At 32.6% G+C, this 15,141-nt stretch overlaps 2 protein-coding genes across 2 annotated transcripts; both read left to right on the top strand.

The window, feature by feature from the left end:
* The first annotated feature begins 3,277 nt into the window (after positions 1 to 3,277).
* Positions 3,278 to 3,849, top strand: LOC139858676 (uncharacterized). The gene has a single exon (XM_071847512.1). It carries the CDS (start codon positions 3,430 to 3,432, stop codon positions 3,691 to 3,693), a length of 264 nt encoding a protein of 87 aa, XP_071703613.1. The 5' UTR covers positions 3,278 to 3,429; the 3' UTR covers positions 3,694 to 3,849.
* Positions 3,850 to 5,556: 1,707 nt separating this feature from the next.
* Positions 5,557 to 6,357, top strand: LOC139860052 (uncharacterized). Its single transcript, XM_071848825.1, has one exon. It carries the CDS (start codon positions 5,557 to 5,559, stop codon positions 6,355 to 6,357), a length of 801 nt encoding a protein of 266 aa, XP_071704926.1.
* Positions 6,358 to 15,141: the final 8,784 nt, after the last annotated feature.

The raw sequence follows: 15,141 nt of genomic DNA, 5'->3' as shown, positions 1-15,141 counted from the left end.
CTCTCCAGCTTAGGGTTCCATTACTTTATTTGATCAAGTTTGTATTCATACTTGTTTGATTGAAGGAAAGTTTGTAGCTTTAGTTGTAAATAGAACTTGTATTTGTGTTAAGACTAAGAATATAATGTAACCTTGGTTCATCATCCTTCTAAAACTCTTAAGTAAGTTGTATTCTTTCTTGGTCTTAACATATTGTGTGTTGATGGTTGAATATTGGTCAAAGTGATGCTAACACATCAATGAGCTGTACACTTGAAGCTTACACACATCAAGGATGAGAACCGTGATGAGCATCAAGCACCAAGAAACCCACCGGAGCATTGTTTGCTGTTTTTCGGGGTCTGATCAGACTCCTGGACTTCTGGAAAACTTATTTTCAGATAGTTCGTTTCGAGTAGATGACTTTTCGTTTAGGCCTCGCCCAAATCTGATATATGGTTTAGGATTTATAGCCTTCCGAAAGTCACTACGGCTTTGTAACGACGTGCTGAAAATTCTGACCTACTCGCACTTAAACCGTCGCCACGGTCAAAAGAAGACGAGTTAGGTTCTGAAAATTGGTCAGCGGTTAGAGGACTGACATACGGAACCTTGGCCACTGACTACGCGTCTTTTCAATTTGTATAGAGGTCGTAGCAGCGGATCGAAGTCAGCCATTTGTTTAGATCTCTATTCTTGTTAAACTTACTTAGCTTTTATGAATGATGAATGATGATGATGATGATGATGATGATGATGATGATGATGATGGCACTTAAACTTAATTTATGCACTTTTAAACTTATGGGGACAATATACTGACTTAGTGACCTTTGACTTAGGTTGACGACCTTTCGGACCGACTTACTACTTGCATACTTTTCGTATCGAATTTTACTGCTTATTCATTGTGAGTTATAGCATCCCTTTACTACTTTTACTATTTTTGGGACTGGGAATACATGCGCTTTTTACGTTTTACATACTAGACACGTGTACTTAAACTTTATATATGTGTGGGTTACAAAACGGCACAAAGATTCCCTTTAGCTCGGTAACGTTTAATCATTGGTTTCCTAACCGTGAATGCGAATCTTAGATATGGATTCATAGGGTTTGACATCCCCACTCGGGCTAGTCGCGCTAGCATTCAACGGGTGTTTAATACTTCGATGACAAATGCACTCGCCAAGTGCACTTTTAGGGGGTGATATACATACGTTAAGTCTAGTTACCGGGTACCCACGGTTAAGCATATACTTTTCATACTGATTTAAACTGCTGGTTGAAGCACTGAAATCTCGTGGTCTACATTATTTTACTGATTACAAACAAACTATAGCTCACCAATATTCGTGTTGACTTTTTAAGCGTGTATTTCTCAGGTGCTTAGATGTTGTTGCTTCCGCTGTTAGACTTGCTGTCTTGGTGTTATAGACTTGCTGTTAGACTTACTGTCTTGGTGTTATAGACTTGCTGTTACAGATTTGCTGTGTTAGACTTCCGCTGCATTACTTAGAGATGTCTCAATCATGGACCTTTTATTGTGCATTCGCAACTTACGTTATTTTCAAATAATGGCTTTGTAACGACCTTTGTGTCACATACTTATGTTAACGCTTCTATTCATAGGAAGCACGTTATCTTTTGTAAAACGCTATCTTTTTATGAATGCAAAACTGGTTTTCAAACAACATATAGTGTTTGACCTTGTAATGATCCTGTTGTTGATGAACCGTACACGATGGTTTTGTACGGGGCGTTACAAAGGTCGACTTCGAGAAAGCTTTGACAGCATAAGATGGACTTTTTATTCGACATTCTTGAACATATGGCGGAATATCCCCTACCAGCGAACCTATCCGTTCCATTCACGCTTGGCATTATAACTGAACCTCGGATGCGGAAGACTTCCTCCTGTTATTTGAGGGAGCAACGAAAAGGCAGCACTGGAGAAACCCGGTGGCGAGCCACATGTTCCCCATGGTCCTGCAAAAAGTAGAAGGGAATGGTTCACATCTTTAGCACAAAAAACGTAACCGGTTTTCATGACCTTTTGAAAAAATTAATCATGCAGAACTGCTACCTCAAGAGACATAGATTGACACATCTGGATGCACATCAGATTCACCAGACCCACCGGAAACCGCTAGCCAAGTTCCTCGACAGTTATACGTTGGAGTCCCAAAAAATACCAGACCTGCCGGAAACACAGCAGATCTTAGGATTCATCTCATGCATAAATCAAATAAGACATGTGACCTTGGTAAAAAACTTATGCTGGACAATACCAACAACCTTTAGTGATGTCATTGAGGTCACCAGAAAGTACATACGTTCGGGAGCAGAAGCAAGCTTCGGAATAGGAAAGGAGAAATCGAGGAGAATGACTGACGAGGACAAGGAAGACACAATCAAGGATACAATGGTAACCGGCATAACAAACGAACATATGATAGACCATATGAAAAATAAGAAGACAGACGCAACAACCAAGGAAATTGTTCACACGAAACGCTCTAATCCAATCATTGACAAAGACCCAAGGGATATATTGTTAGCTGAGCCAACCAGGGGCGCTGCCTCCTTGAGCTCCGTTATTTTCGCGACAGTGTCTAGTCAACTCTTAAAGGCGTGCACTCCTCACTCTTCAAACTCGTTGTTAAGTATAACTATATAACTTTTGCTTTCAAGTAAATCTCACAAATCAACAACTTTTTATTTTGATTTTAATATTTATTTTAATTTTTACTTATATATAAAGCAAAAATGAATGTAATACACATATAAAGATAGTTGAACAATGAACTCGATCAATTATATGTAGTAGTTTACTACGGAGTACTTATTCAATCCGTTTCAAATTTATTATCCACTGTTCCATTTTGGATATCTCAAATTAATTGTTCACTTTTAAAAAATGAATAAAAATAATGTGATAAAAAATCTTATGCCCCTATTTTATTAATGTACAATAAAAAGATAAGGTAAAAGTAAAGAGTAAAATTAAAAAGTTAACCAAAAAAAAAAAAAAAAGTAACAAACATTTTTTTTTCTTAAACTATGTGTATCTTTTATCTGGTGATAATAGATACGGAGTATAAGACAAGGGAGTAAGTGAGTAACATGCATACAATATGACTGGCAATGGATAAGACCTTATGTATATATAATAATGACAAAAAAAGCCATGCTCCATCAATCAATATTAAAATCTACGTACCCAAAAAAAATTGAAGGGTATATTTGGGATTTCAAGGCTATGAAACCATTAGCTTTTGCCTCGGGTTTTAATTCCAGAATACATGGGGCTGTTTCACTCATTTGTGTCAACTATGTGCTTCTTATCTTTATAAATACAATCTTCAATTTCTACAAATTCTCATCAAAAACACTTGCCACAAAACACACATACAAATCAAACAAAATCCATTTGAAGATTAAAAAAATATGAGTTCAAGAAGCAGAGCATGGATGGTAGCCGGAACAGTTGGATTGGTTGAAGCATTGAAAGATCAAGGCTTTGCACGGTGGAACTACACCATCCGTACCATCCACCACCACGCCAAGTCTAATCTCCGATCACTTTCTCAGTCAAATAAGTTGTCTTCTCAGGCAGCTATGGCTTCAAACAGACGCATGGAAGATAAGGCAAAGCAATCAGAGGAATCATTAAGAAAAGTCATGTACTTGAGCTGTTGGGGTCCCAATTAAAGACGTACTACTAGATCCATTTTGGAAGATAGTTAATTTGATTGTAAATATATCATATGATGCTAGCTGGATATTGCGTATAATGTTACTAAGGAAACTTCAATATCACTTCTTAAAATTAGTGATCTGCGAATGTACTTATTGTTGCTAATAAACAATATAATGTACAATTTTGAAGAATTAAGCAAAATCGGTGTGTGTTTGACGTCAGAAAAAGAGGGAAAAAAAAAACAGACCAACTGGCTACACAAGGCTAAAGTTCGTCTGGAAATGTTAAAACAGTAAATGTTTATAACTGTAAAATGTATATAATTTGTGTAGTGGGTTGAGAATCTACAACCAGATTGATCCTAGAAGCGTGTAGTCACTTTTTTAATCGTCGAATTTCGATCCACTTGATCACGGGTATCACGAAATCAAGATTATGATAAGACTAAGATGAAGAATCGTACTGACCAAAAGATAATTTTTCCACACAATTGTAGAAGTATTTTCTAGAAGTTTGAATGTTAAAAGTATGCTTAAAATAATCAAATTCTGGAACTTTTCTTCAATGAATGAAGAGTTATATTTATAATGAGTTAAAAGATGCAATGAAATGTTGCAACCTTTCAAATTTAGTTATAATCAAAAGTCACAATCCTTGGCAATGGACATGTTTGAATGGGTGCGTTAGAACACTAATAAACCCCTTAAACGTGTCCCAAAATGTCCAGGTACAATAACCAACCCTTTGTGAAACGTTGCAAAACGTTAGGACAAAAGTTGCCACTTTTTTGCAACAGCAGTTATATGGTGCGGTGCATCATATTAGAGGTGCGGCGCCCTAACACTTTCTTGCCACATGGTGCGGTGCACCTAGTAAGGATTGCGGAGAACCTTAACGCACCATAACTTACTGACTTCGAGTGGTCTTTTTCACGTTATAAGGTGTGGCGCACCACCAAGAAGGTGCGGCGCACCTTAAGCCTGGACAACCAAATCATAGTTTGATTCAACTCAAACTGTACCCAACTCAAGCTATCTCTTTTAGCTCTTTCACGGACGTGTACTCCACACTCTCAAAATCCATTCTAGAGCATTAGAGATTGCTTCACTTTCAACCTAGAAAATCCAATCCACTAAAATGATTCGTTGGATTTCACTAAAATCATCAAAAATTCCTCTCATTTTAGAGTAATCCTTGATTTACAAAATGTAAACTTATAGTCAAACGAATACATCAATGAAAATGTTCTAAAAATTGAATTTCCACCTAGTATATTATACATTTCAAGAATTCGAAAATCATGGTGCTCGTAACGTTTGAATCCATCAATCCATTTGAAAACTTGAAGATAATATATACATCGGGTCCGTACTTTCTAAAAATTAAATCGGACACTTTACAATCCATGTGTCTCAACCCTCTCATGAACATATCAAAAACCAAGTTCAAGCTTTCTTGAAGCGGAAAGACTCCATGTTCACATAGGCAGTTTTCTTTAATCTTGCTCCCGCAATGCAATTTTTCAAGAAAACTATTAAGAAGTTATACTTCAACCTTACTTTATCTTCAGAAAGTAAGCTTTCCACATTGAATTCAGCTCCTAGGTGTTAGCAGATCACTCTGGCCATTTTACATTTATTATTCTTGTATGGCTTAGCCCATGTATCGTGCCTGTATATTGTATTGTAATTCTTCATTTGCAGTCAATGAAAATCGATAGCCTTTCATAGTATCAAATATAATTTGCTTTTCCCACCACCCTTCTATCTTTCCCAATTAATACAATCTCTCTCAATTAAATTCTGCAACCATCCACTTTCCCCATCTTCTTTACCATCTTCGTGTCTTTCTTTACCATCCTTTTTTTGAAAGCTATGTCTACCAACTACGATAAAATCTACATCGTTACTTCTATCACACATCTCATCCCACTCAAACTCGATCTTCCGAAGCTTAATTATGCATATTGGAGTGAGTTGTTTACCACTCACTTTAATGGTTTTAATGTCCTCAAATTCATCAAGGGCACCTCAACTAGCGAGGAACAAGCAACTGATGAATGGATGAAAGCTGATGTTGTGGTTCGTACAAGGATATACCTTACAATCTCTAAAACTTTGCGCGAACGGCTTCTTAAGTTGCAACCAAAAACAGCCTTTGAGGTTTGGACTCATTTACAGAAAATATTTCTTGATAACAAGCGAACTAAATCAACAGAGTTACTAGCAGAACTTCGTGCTTTGGAACTCGGTTCTCTTACGGTTGACGAGTACTTTCGGAAGATCGACTCAATTTCCACGCTTCTTAACAATCTGGGATCCACGGTCAATGAATATGATCTTGTTATGTATGCTATAAACGGTCTTGGTGACAAGTTCTCTCAACTCTCGAGCATCATGTTACATCGTGAAACCTTTCCCAATCTTGAAACCTTTAGATCTATGGTTAGGTTGGAAGAGATTCAAATGAAAAGGAAAAAGTCGTTTATTGTTACTCCACCAACACCATTAAGTCCCTCTGTTCTTCTTGCTCACACACTTGCTACAACACAAGTCTGTAGAAATTTTTCATGTGGCTCGTGTAAATTTGGTGCAAAGTGTCGCTATCTTCATAGTGAGATAATTCAGTCAATAACTGATTCTTCTAGACAAGTCACAAAGTCGCTATCTTCATAGTGAGATAATTCAGTCAATAACTGATTCTTCTAGACAAGTCACAAATATGTCCAGTAACACGTCAAATATTGTTGGGAATTCCCTATCTAACATGTCGTCCCAAGCCCAATTATTAAACATCATCTAGGTCCAACAAAACTATATTTCTGGGCTTGGACCGGCCCAACGCCCCACACAGACTCCTAATCCTTTTTTGCAGGCTACAAGCCTAATGGGCCGAAATCCTTACATCAGTTTCATGGTGGGTCTAATTTTGCTGGAATACTTGGCAGTGGGCTGCCAAGTGGAGGTCAACTTTCTGGTGGGCTGCAACAAGCTCATCCGAGCCCAGTTTCTTTTGGGCTACAGGGTAGCAATGGACTTCGTCAAGCATATGTGGCCACTCAACCCAATTTTGTTGGACCCTACTCTACTATTTGTTACCCGAGCCAAGAAACTTTGTTACCTCACGCTTTTAATACATTGACTTTGCAGGACATGGGTGACAAATCTTGGAACATGTACACAGGTGCTTCCACGCACCTTACACCATCTGAAAGTGTGTTCCATAATGTTCTTAATAAATGCATTTACCCATCGATCGTTGTTGGCAATGGGGCTACTATTCCCGTTACCAACACCGATCATAGCACTTTGTCTATATTACACCGACCCTTGTACCTTCGTAATATTCTTGTCACCCCCAATATTGTTAAAAATTTAATTTATGTTCGTCAATTTACTCGTGATAATAAGGTTTCCATTGATTTTAACGAATTTTCTATTAAGGATTACTTGACCCGTCGGCTTCTTCTCTGATGTGATAGAACTGGTGACTTATATCCTATCACAAAGCCTCTTCCTCAAGCTGTCCTCACCTCTCCCATCATTTATTGTAATAAAATGAAGTCTAATATGTTCTTCCATGCTTGTCATTGGCAAACATATTCGACTTCCCTTTTATCTTTCAGATTCCAAAGTTAGTTCATGTTTTGACATAATTCACTCTGATCTGTGAACTTCTCCACTCCTTAGTGTTAGCGGTATTAAATAGTATGTTGTCTTCCTTGATCACTTTTCTCACAACCTTTGGGTTTACCCGTTACAAAAAAATCTAATGCCTTTGATAAATTTGTTCAGTTCCGCACACTTATTAAAAATCAGTTTAATCGTGAAATAAAGGCATTTCAATGCGACAATGGGGTTGAATTTGATAATCACTCTATGCAGCAACTTTTTCAAACAAATGGTATCCATATTCGATTCTCTTGTCCTCACACCTCCCAACAAAATTGAAAATCCGAATAACTTAATACGCACTCTTCTTTTCCAAGCACATATTCCTCCTCACTTTTGGATTGAAGCCCTTCACATGGCCACCTACCTACTCAATATTCTTCCATCATTTGCCATCAATCACGAGATACCACACACTCGTCTCTATAATACTACCCCTGATTACACATCTCTTCGTGTCTTTGGTTGCAAATGTTATCCTCACTTGAACACCACTAATAAACTTGCCCCTCGATCTACTCCACGCGTCTTTCTTGGTTATTTGTCTAATCATCGCGGATTCCGTTGTCTCGATCTTACCTCCAACAAAATCATTATTTCCCGTCATGTCATTTTTGATGAAACCACATTTCCCTTTGGCTCTATGACTCCAACTCAATCCCCGTCTTACTCCTTTATGGATCCTATACCTACCTCTCCCTCACCATCCTCTTTTGATACACCTACTCTAACAACCCGTCCTAATCAATCCGGACGAAGTCCATATGGATTACAAACAAATCACAATAGTTGATTACATCGCCAGGTACTTGACCTCTATATGATACATTTTACAAACATTGAATTCGTTTTTAAAAGACCAACTTTCATTACATCAAAAGTTGATGGCATGCATACCATTTCATAATATATTCAACTATAATTGACTTAATAATAATCTCGATGAACTCAACGACTCGAATGCAATGTCTTTTGAAATATGTCATGAATGACTCCAAGTAATATCTCTAAAATGAGCAAATACACAGCGGAAGATTTCTTTCATACCTGAGAATAAACATGCTTTAAAGTGTCAACCAAAAGGTTGGTGAGTTCATTAGTTTATCATAAATAATCATTTCATAATTTTAATAGACCACAAGAATTTCATTTCCAGTTCTCACAAATATACGTCCCATGCATAGAGACAAAAATATCATTCATATGGATTGAACACCTGGTAATCGACATTAACAAGATGCATATAAGAATATCCCCTATCATTCTGGGAAATCCTTCGGACATGATAAAACAACATCGAAGTACTAAAGCATCCGGTACTTTGGATGGGGTTCGTCAGGCCCATAGATCTATCCTTAGGATTCACGTCAATTAGTAGACTGGTTTACTAATTCTTAGGTTGCCAAGCAAAGGGGCATATTCGGCTTCGATCATTCAACCATATAATGTAGTTTCGATTACTTGTGTCTATTTCGTAAAACATTTATAAAATTTTCGCATGTATTCTCAGCCCAAAAATATAAAGGGTAAAAAGGCAAATGAAACTCACCTAATGTATTTTGTAGTAAAAATACATATGACTATATTGAATAACTGAACAATGCAGGGTTGGCCTTGGATTCACGAACTTATATCATTTGTATATATATTAAAACGTATCCTTGTAATCGAACAATTATATGTATATATATTATTTTTTTAATGATATAATTTTTATATTAGTAACTTATGTATTTCATCATTAATATATATATTCATTTTTATATATGAAAATATAGATTTTTGTTAAGTTACATATATTAAATATCTTATATATATACTTTATTTATATGTATTATAACTTAAATTTTATGTTATATATCTATTATATATATATATATATATATATATATATATATATATATATATATATATATATATATATATATTCATTTAAAATAATTTTTATATTCGTTTTGTAATATTAGTATATTTATAATTATATGTTTAGTACTTTATTTAGAACCGATAGTTTGTTATAAGTAGATATTTATATAAGTAATGTTCATAATAATAATACTAACCCTAATGAAATTTTAATATATATAATAACTTTAATAAAAGAAAATGTTAATTTTTGATAAAAGATAGTTTTAATAAAAACAGTAGTAATAATACTTATAGCCATAATAATGATAATTGTTACAACACCTATTATAATACAAATAATAATTTTTATGATACTTATAATAACCAAAATAATAATAATAACAATATCAATAGTCATATTAATAACACTAATAACAAAAATCATATTAATAATAACTAATAATAATAATAATAATCATAATAATAATAATAATAATAATAATAATAATAATAATAATAATAATAATAATAATAATAATAATAATAATAATAATAATAATAATAATAATAGAAAAGAAAAAAAAATGTATATATACCCTTTAAAGAAAGCTTCCTAAAAAGAATAGCACTCCGCAGGAATTGAACCCGAGACCACTCGAAACCCAACACTATCACATAACCATTGAGCTATCGCTCATTATCTGTTTTATAACCCTCAGTTATTTTTATAACCCGTACATTTTTCTTCTTCCTTCTTCCTTTTCTCTCAAAATTTCAGTCGACCCAGAGAATGATGTTCATACCAAAATAACGAATCAAATGTTGTATTAAGACTTGAAACTTAATTATAAGTGACCTTTAACGAATCCCTTTGATCAATAAATAAATAAAAATACAATTTATGATGCCTGTTGTTCGTGAAAAACGGTTGAAGAACCCAATCATCAATCTTGATTTTAAGAACGTTTCAGATTAAAGTTTCTACATGAAAATTGTAACGTCCTCCCAATAGGGTCTGGAAGAAACGTTACTAATATCAAATAAACCAACATATTATAATACGAGAACAATACTAAATGAGAAAATTTAACTTTATTGAGTACGCAGCGAAAAATGAAATGTCATTACAATAATGGAAATAACGATAAAGTAATTGTTCATATGCAGAAGTAATAAATGCGATATCTCTTGATCCTAAGTCCAAGTAGCATCACATAAGTAGTAGATAAGAAAGCTTGAATCAAACAGCACCTGAGACAAAACATGCTAAAGTGTCAACCAAAAAGGTTGAGTGAAGTTCATAGGTTTAACAAAAGTAGTTATCGTTGTTTTTAGACCACAAGATTTAGTTGTAAAGTTGATCTCCCGCAGGATCAAAAAGTAGATCTCGCAGATCCAAAAGTAGTACTAATTCGTGATATTTTAGACTAAACGTTTGTTTTGTTGCCCCGATGATAAGTTGGCAGTACCTTATCACCATGTTTAAATCATTATTAAGTAATACAAAGACATCACGGTCAAATGTATCGGGGACGTTACTCCCGATAGGCCTACCCCCAATAATTAAGAATGCCTTATTCTGAAAGTAATTAAAAAATATCACTGTGGGGTCTTAGTAGCATAAGCTAGTCATTGTACAGTTTAGGTTCGTACTTGTGTCTAAGTTGTTTAAAGTATAAAAGCAGCATGTGTCTCACCCCAGTAAGTATAAAAAGTGCTATAGCAATAAGAGTGGGGCTATGAAAGTCACCTTAGTAAGTAGAGAGAGAGTTATTCCTCGGAATAAAGAGTTGAACGAGTGAGCAGGAAAGTCAACCTATTGACATTTAAGAGTAGTTAAGTGTTTTGCCCATGTTTAAGTTTAAGTATGTGTTTAAGTATAGTTTGTTTTACTAAGTTTCTATTCCTAGTAAGTTACTATTTTTATAAAGTTTCCATTTTTAGAAAGTTTCTTATTTTACTAAGTTTCTATGACTAGAGAGTTTCTACTTTTATGGGTGTTTTTCATTTTAGGATACTTGCCGTATTAGATAAGCTTCCAATCACCCCTTTCCCTTCGAATGGCTAATTTAGATCTAGGGGCTTGAGCCATAGGACCCTTTAAATCGGAAATCCAAACCCTCTGCCTAGAATCTCGTAGAAACCATTCGTCAAGAAAGTTCGAAGATCTATACATCTCTAATACATATCCCAAAATGTTTTTGTGCTACAATATAAGTAGTAGGTTATAGGTGCTAGTAATAGTAATAGTGTATACATGTTAAGTACTAGTATAAGTAGTATTAGGGTTTAAGGTTTTAATATGTATATGTATATATAATTCGTATATATACATAAAAATATTTTTTTTTTTACATGTATATATGTATATATAAATCTAGGAGTGTTTATGTATATACTTATGAATAACAAGTTTATAATATGAATATGAATTAACAAAGATTAAAGTTTATGTAAATAGTTTAGGGTTTATGTTATACCTTTGAAGATTCAAGATAATTAACAAAGAAAAGATGAACATGATGAAGATGGAAGATCAAAGCCTTAAAAATCTTGAAGAACTCCTTGAAGATTCTTGAAGAACACGAAGAACAAGCTTGAAGATCCGAATACCACAAGAGAGGGAGAGATTGTTTTTGAGAGAGGATTTTGGTGTGATTTGTGAATGAGAAACTAGGAGTCTAGGAGTGTTTATATAGTGCAAGTATTAGAGTGTTAGTCAACATAAGGATGTTCTAATTAATGATTTTATTTTGTTTTATAATTTTTAGTCAACAAAAGGTGGTACTAGTTTATAATTAGTCAACATAAGGATGTACTAGTTTATACTTTATTTTTAGTCAACATAAGGATGTAATTGTTTAAGATTCTTTAGTCTCATTATTATTACTATTATTATTATTATTATTATGTTTATTATTATTTTTACATTTACTACATGATAAGTATTATTTTCTTTTTACTAATTCATGACTTGTATTTATTTTTATTTAGTTCCCAATTGTTTTATTATTTATATAAATGTCACTTTTTATTTATTACTTATAGATTAATAGTTATAAATAATATTATTGAAATGCATAAATTTTAATTAGCAGTGAGTGTCGAATAAAAGTTTATTATTTGGTCAACGTTAAATTGATTGTGTATATAACAACCCTTAAATAATTAATACGTATAGTCAGACAGTAAACCCTAGGGTCATTCAGTAATTTCAGAAGTCAAAAAGTGAGGGTTGTTATAAAAATGGTTTTAAATCAAACGTATAAACTTTATGTACCCTCAATTTGATCCAATATTTCGAATTAAACTCGAATTTTGCTGAAGAACTCGACTGTTGACTTTTTCAAGATAACTTTGACTCCAAAATTATAAATCAATAAGATGAGTTGGAACCTCAAACTTTGCAGATTGATTGTGTAAAAGTTTTCAAACAGAACTGCATTAACAGATTTCTTAATTTGATTCGTTTTCTGGCTTTTGGGTGATTGAGTTAAAAACAGAGAAACCGACGGGTTTCTTGGATTTTTCTTTGATAATTTCATTCTAATAATGACTAATAGGGTTTTAACTGATAATGATAATAAAAGAACTGAATGTCTCAATCCAATTCATCTAATAATTCATTTAGTATATAACCAAAATGGCGACAGGTTTTCAATATCAGAAATAGAATAAGAAAATAAAAAAATAAAAAGCTGCGTACGATTATAACTGATTTTGGATTGTTTTGTGATTTGGAAATCTGGAATTGTACTGGATAAAGAAAAGAAATCGCCTTATGTACCATATGATAGCTACTTCTAACAGATTGGTTAATTCTTTTATATAATTTTATAGAACTATTATTAATAAATAATAAGTATATTAATAATAATATTAATTATTAGTATTTATATTAATAATGTAGATAAAAAAAAAGTAGAAACACTAATAATAATAGAATATACTAATTTATAAATGATAAAAATAATAGATTGTATTATTTTCTAATAACAAAAATAATGATAATGATAATATAAGTAATGATTCTTAATGATGGAGATAATAATAATATCTAATAATACAAGTAATAATTATGATACACAAGTTACATGTATCAAATTTCATATTTATATATATTAAAATTAATAATATTAATAATACCGATGTTAATATTAATATTAATATTAATTTTGATAATAATAATGAAAGTAATAGTAACAATATTAGTAAAAAATGACTAAATAAATGCATTAAATTTCATATCTTTATTTTATCTATAATAATATAACTAACACTGATATTAAGTATCAATATTAATTTTACATATATTACAATATATATAATACTATTTATGTATAGAATTTATATATATTCATTTTAATAGTAATTTAATTATTATATATGTTATTTTTACATTTTTTAAATCCAACCGATTAAAGTGTATTTTGTTAATTCAAACTTTATATATATAGACTTATATATATATATATATATATATATATATATATATATATATATATATATATATATATATATATATATATATATATATATTTACATATTTAATTACACACCATTGTTCGTGAATTGTCGAAAATAGTCACAGGGTAATTTAATATATGAAGTATTTCAAAAATTTTGAGACTCATCTTTACAGACTTTGCTTATCGTGTCGACAACATATAAAGATTAAGTTTAAATTTGGTCGGAAATTCTCGGGTCATCACAGTACCTTCCCGTTAATGAAATTTCGTCCGGAAATTTGAGTGAGGTCGTCATGGCTAACAATAAATATGTTTTCCTGACGAATATGAGCTGATAAATAGAGTTTTATCATTATTGAGTAATACAGATAAAATAATTCGTTTATTCGAAGAGCACGAATGAAGCTATCACAAAAGAGTGAAATGAATAAATGAAGTTTCGTTTTAACTTTTGACGTTGCCTTGGTTGAATTCTGGAATTCAAGGGATTTAAAAGAAAATCTTGGAAATCTATAAGATCCGATTCTTCAGCAAATAAGGAAATTAAGATCTCTCTAATTAAATACAGTGATCTGCTTCGATTACTCTGTCTGATATTTCCTTTATAAATTAAACTCTTCCGTTCCATTATTCTCACCATTCCTATACTTTCCTTCTTGTTTCATACATCCAAAAGATTCTAAAAATGCTTAATCCAGTTCTGATCCTTGTCCTCATCCTTACTATCGCAACAATCATTTTCCTTTTCCAACTTCCACCAGAGGAATCTGCTTTCTTCTACTTTGCTCTTGGGATTATAATGTTTTTAATTCTCCAGTGTCTTTATGTTGCGATAAACATTGATATACACGGTTTGTAATTTATGTGTTGTTATCGGGCTTTATATTCTCCCTCATATTTTAAAGTTCTATGCTTTTGTTTTCTCTTCTCGAATTCAAGTCAAGCGAATAATGGTCCAAAATTTGTAGATATAGAGTTTCGAGTGATTATAATGTTCTAAGCAGGAAGGAACGTGATAGCACGATTTGATTTTCAAATTTATCAACATCACGGAAGATAGAACCATCAAGAATACATTTTCTTGATTTGTTCAGGAGTTAAGTAGAATGAAAGAGTTATGTAACATGGCACATGATGATGTTATGATCTGTGAATCATCACGTCCCATTAGAAACTCAGCATGACTTACTGTAATATAATCACGTTGATCAAGTGTCATTATATTATACTAACTCATACATCAGTTCCCAACACTACTTCAAAAACATTCATATTTTAAATTCGAAAGTTTACAGAATATAGAAACTAACAGTTTCTATATGATGTAACACTGATAGCGCGAAGAGATCAATGATTTCAGATAAGAATAGTTATGAAAATATCTTCAGAAATATGGAGGATATTTATAATGAAAGATACGATAATATCTTAGAATTTTAGAATCAAATTATGATGAAGAAATTCCTTCACG

This window comes from Rutidosis leptorrhynchoides, chromosome 7 (genome assembly GCF_046630445.1).
Source record: "Rutidosis leptorrhynchoides isolate AG116_Rl617_1_P2 chromosome 7, CSIRO_AGI_Rlap_v1, whole genome shotgun sequence".
Taxonomy (NCBI): Eukaryota; Viridiplantae; Streptophyta; class Magnoliopsida; order Asterales; family Asteraceae; genus Rutidosis; species Rutidosis leptorrhynchoides.
This window is presented reverse-complemented; position numbering and strand designations above follow the sequence as displayed.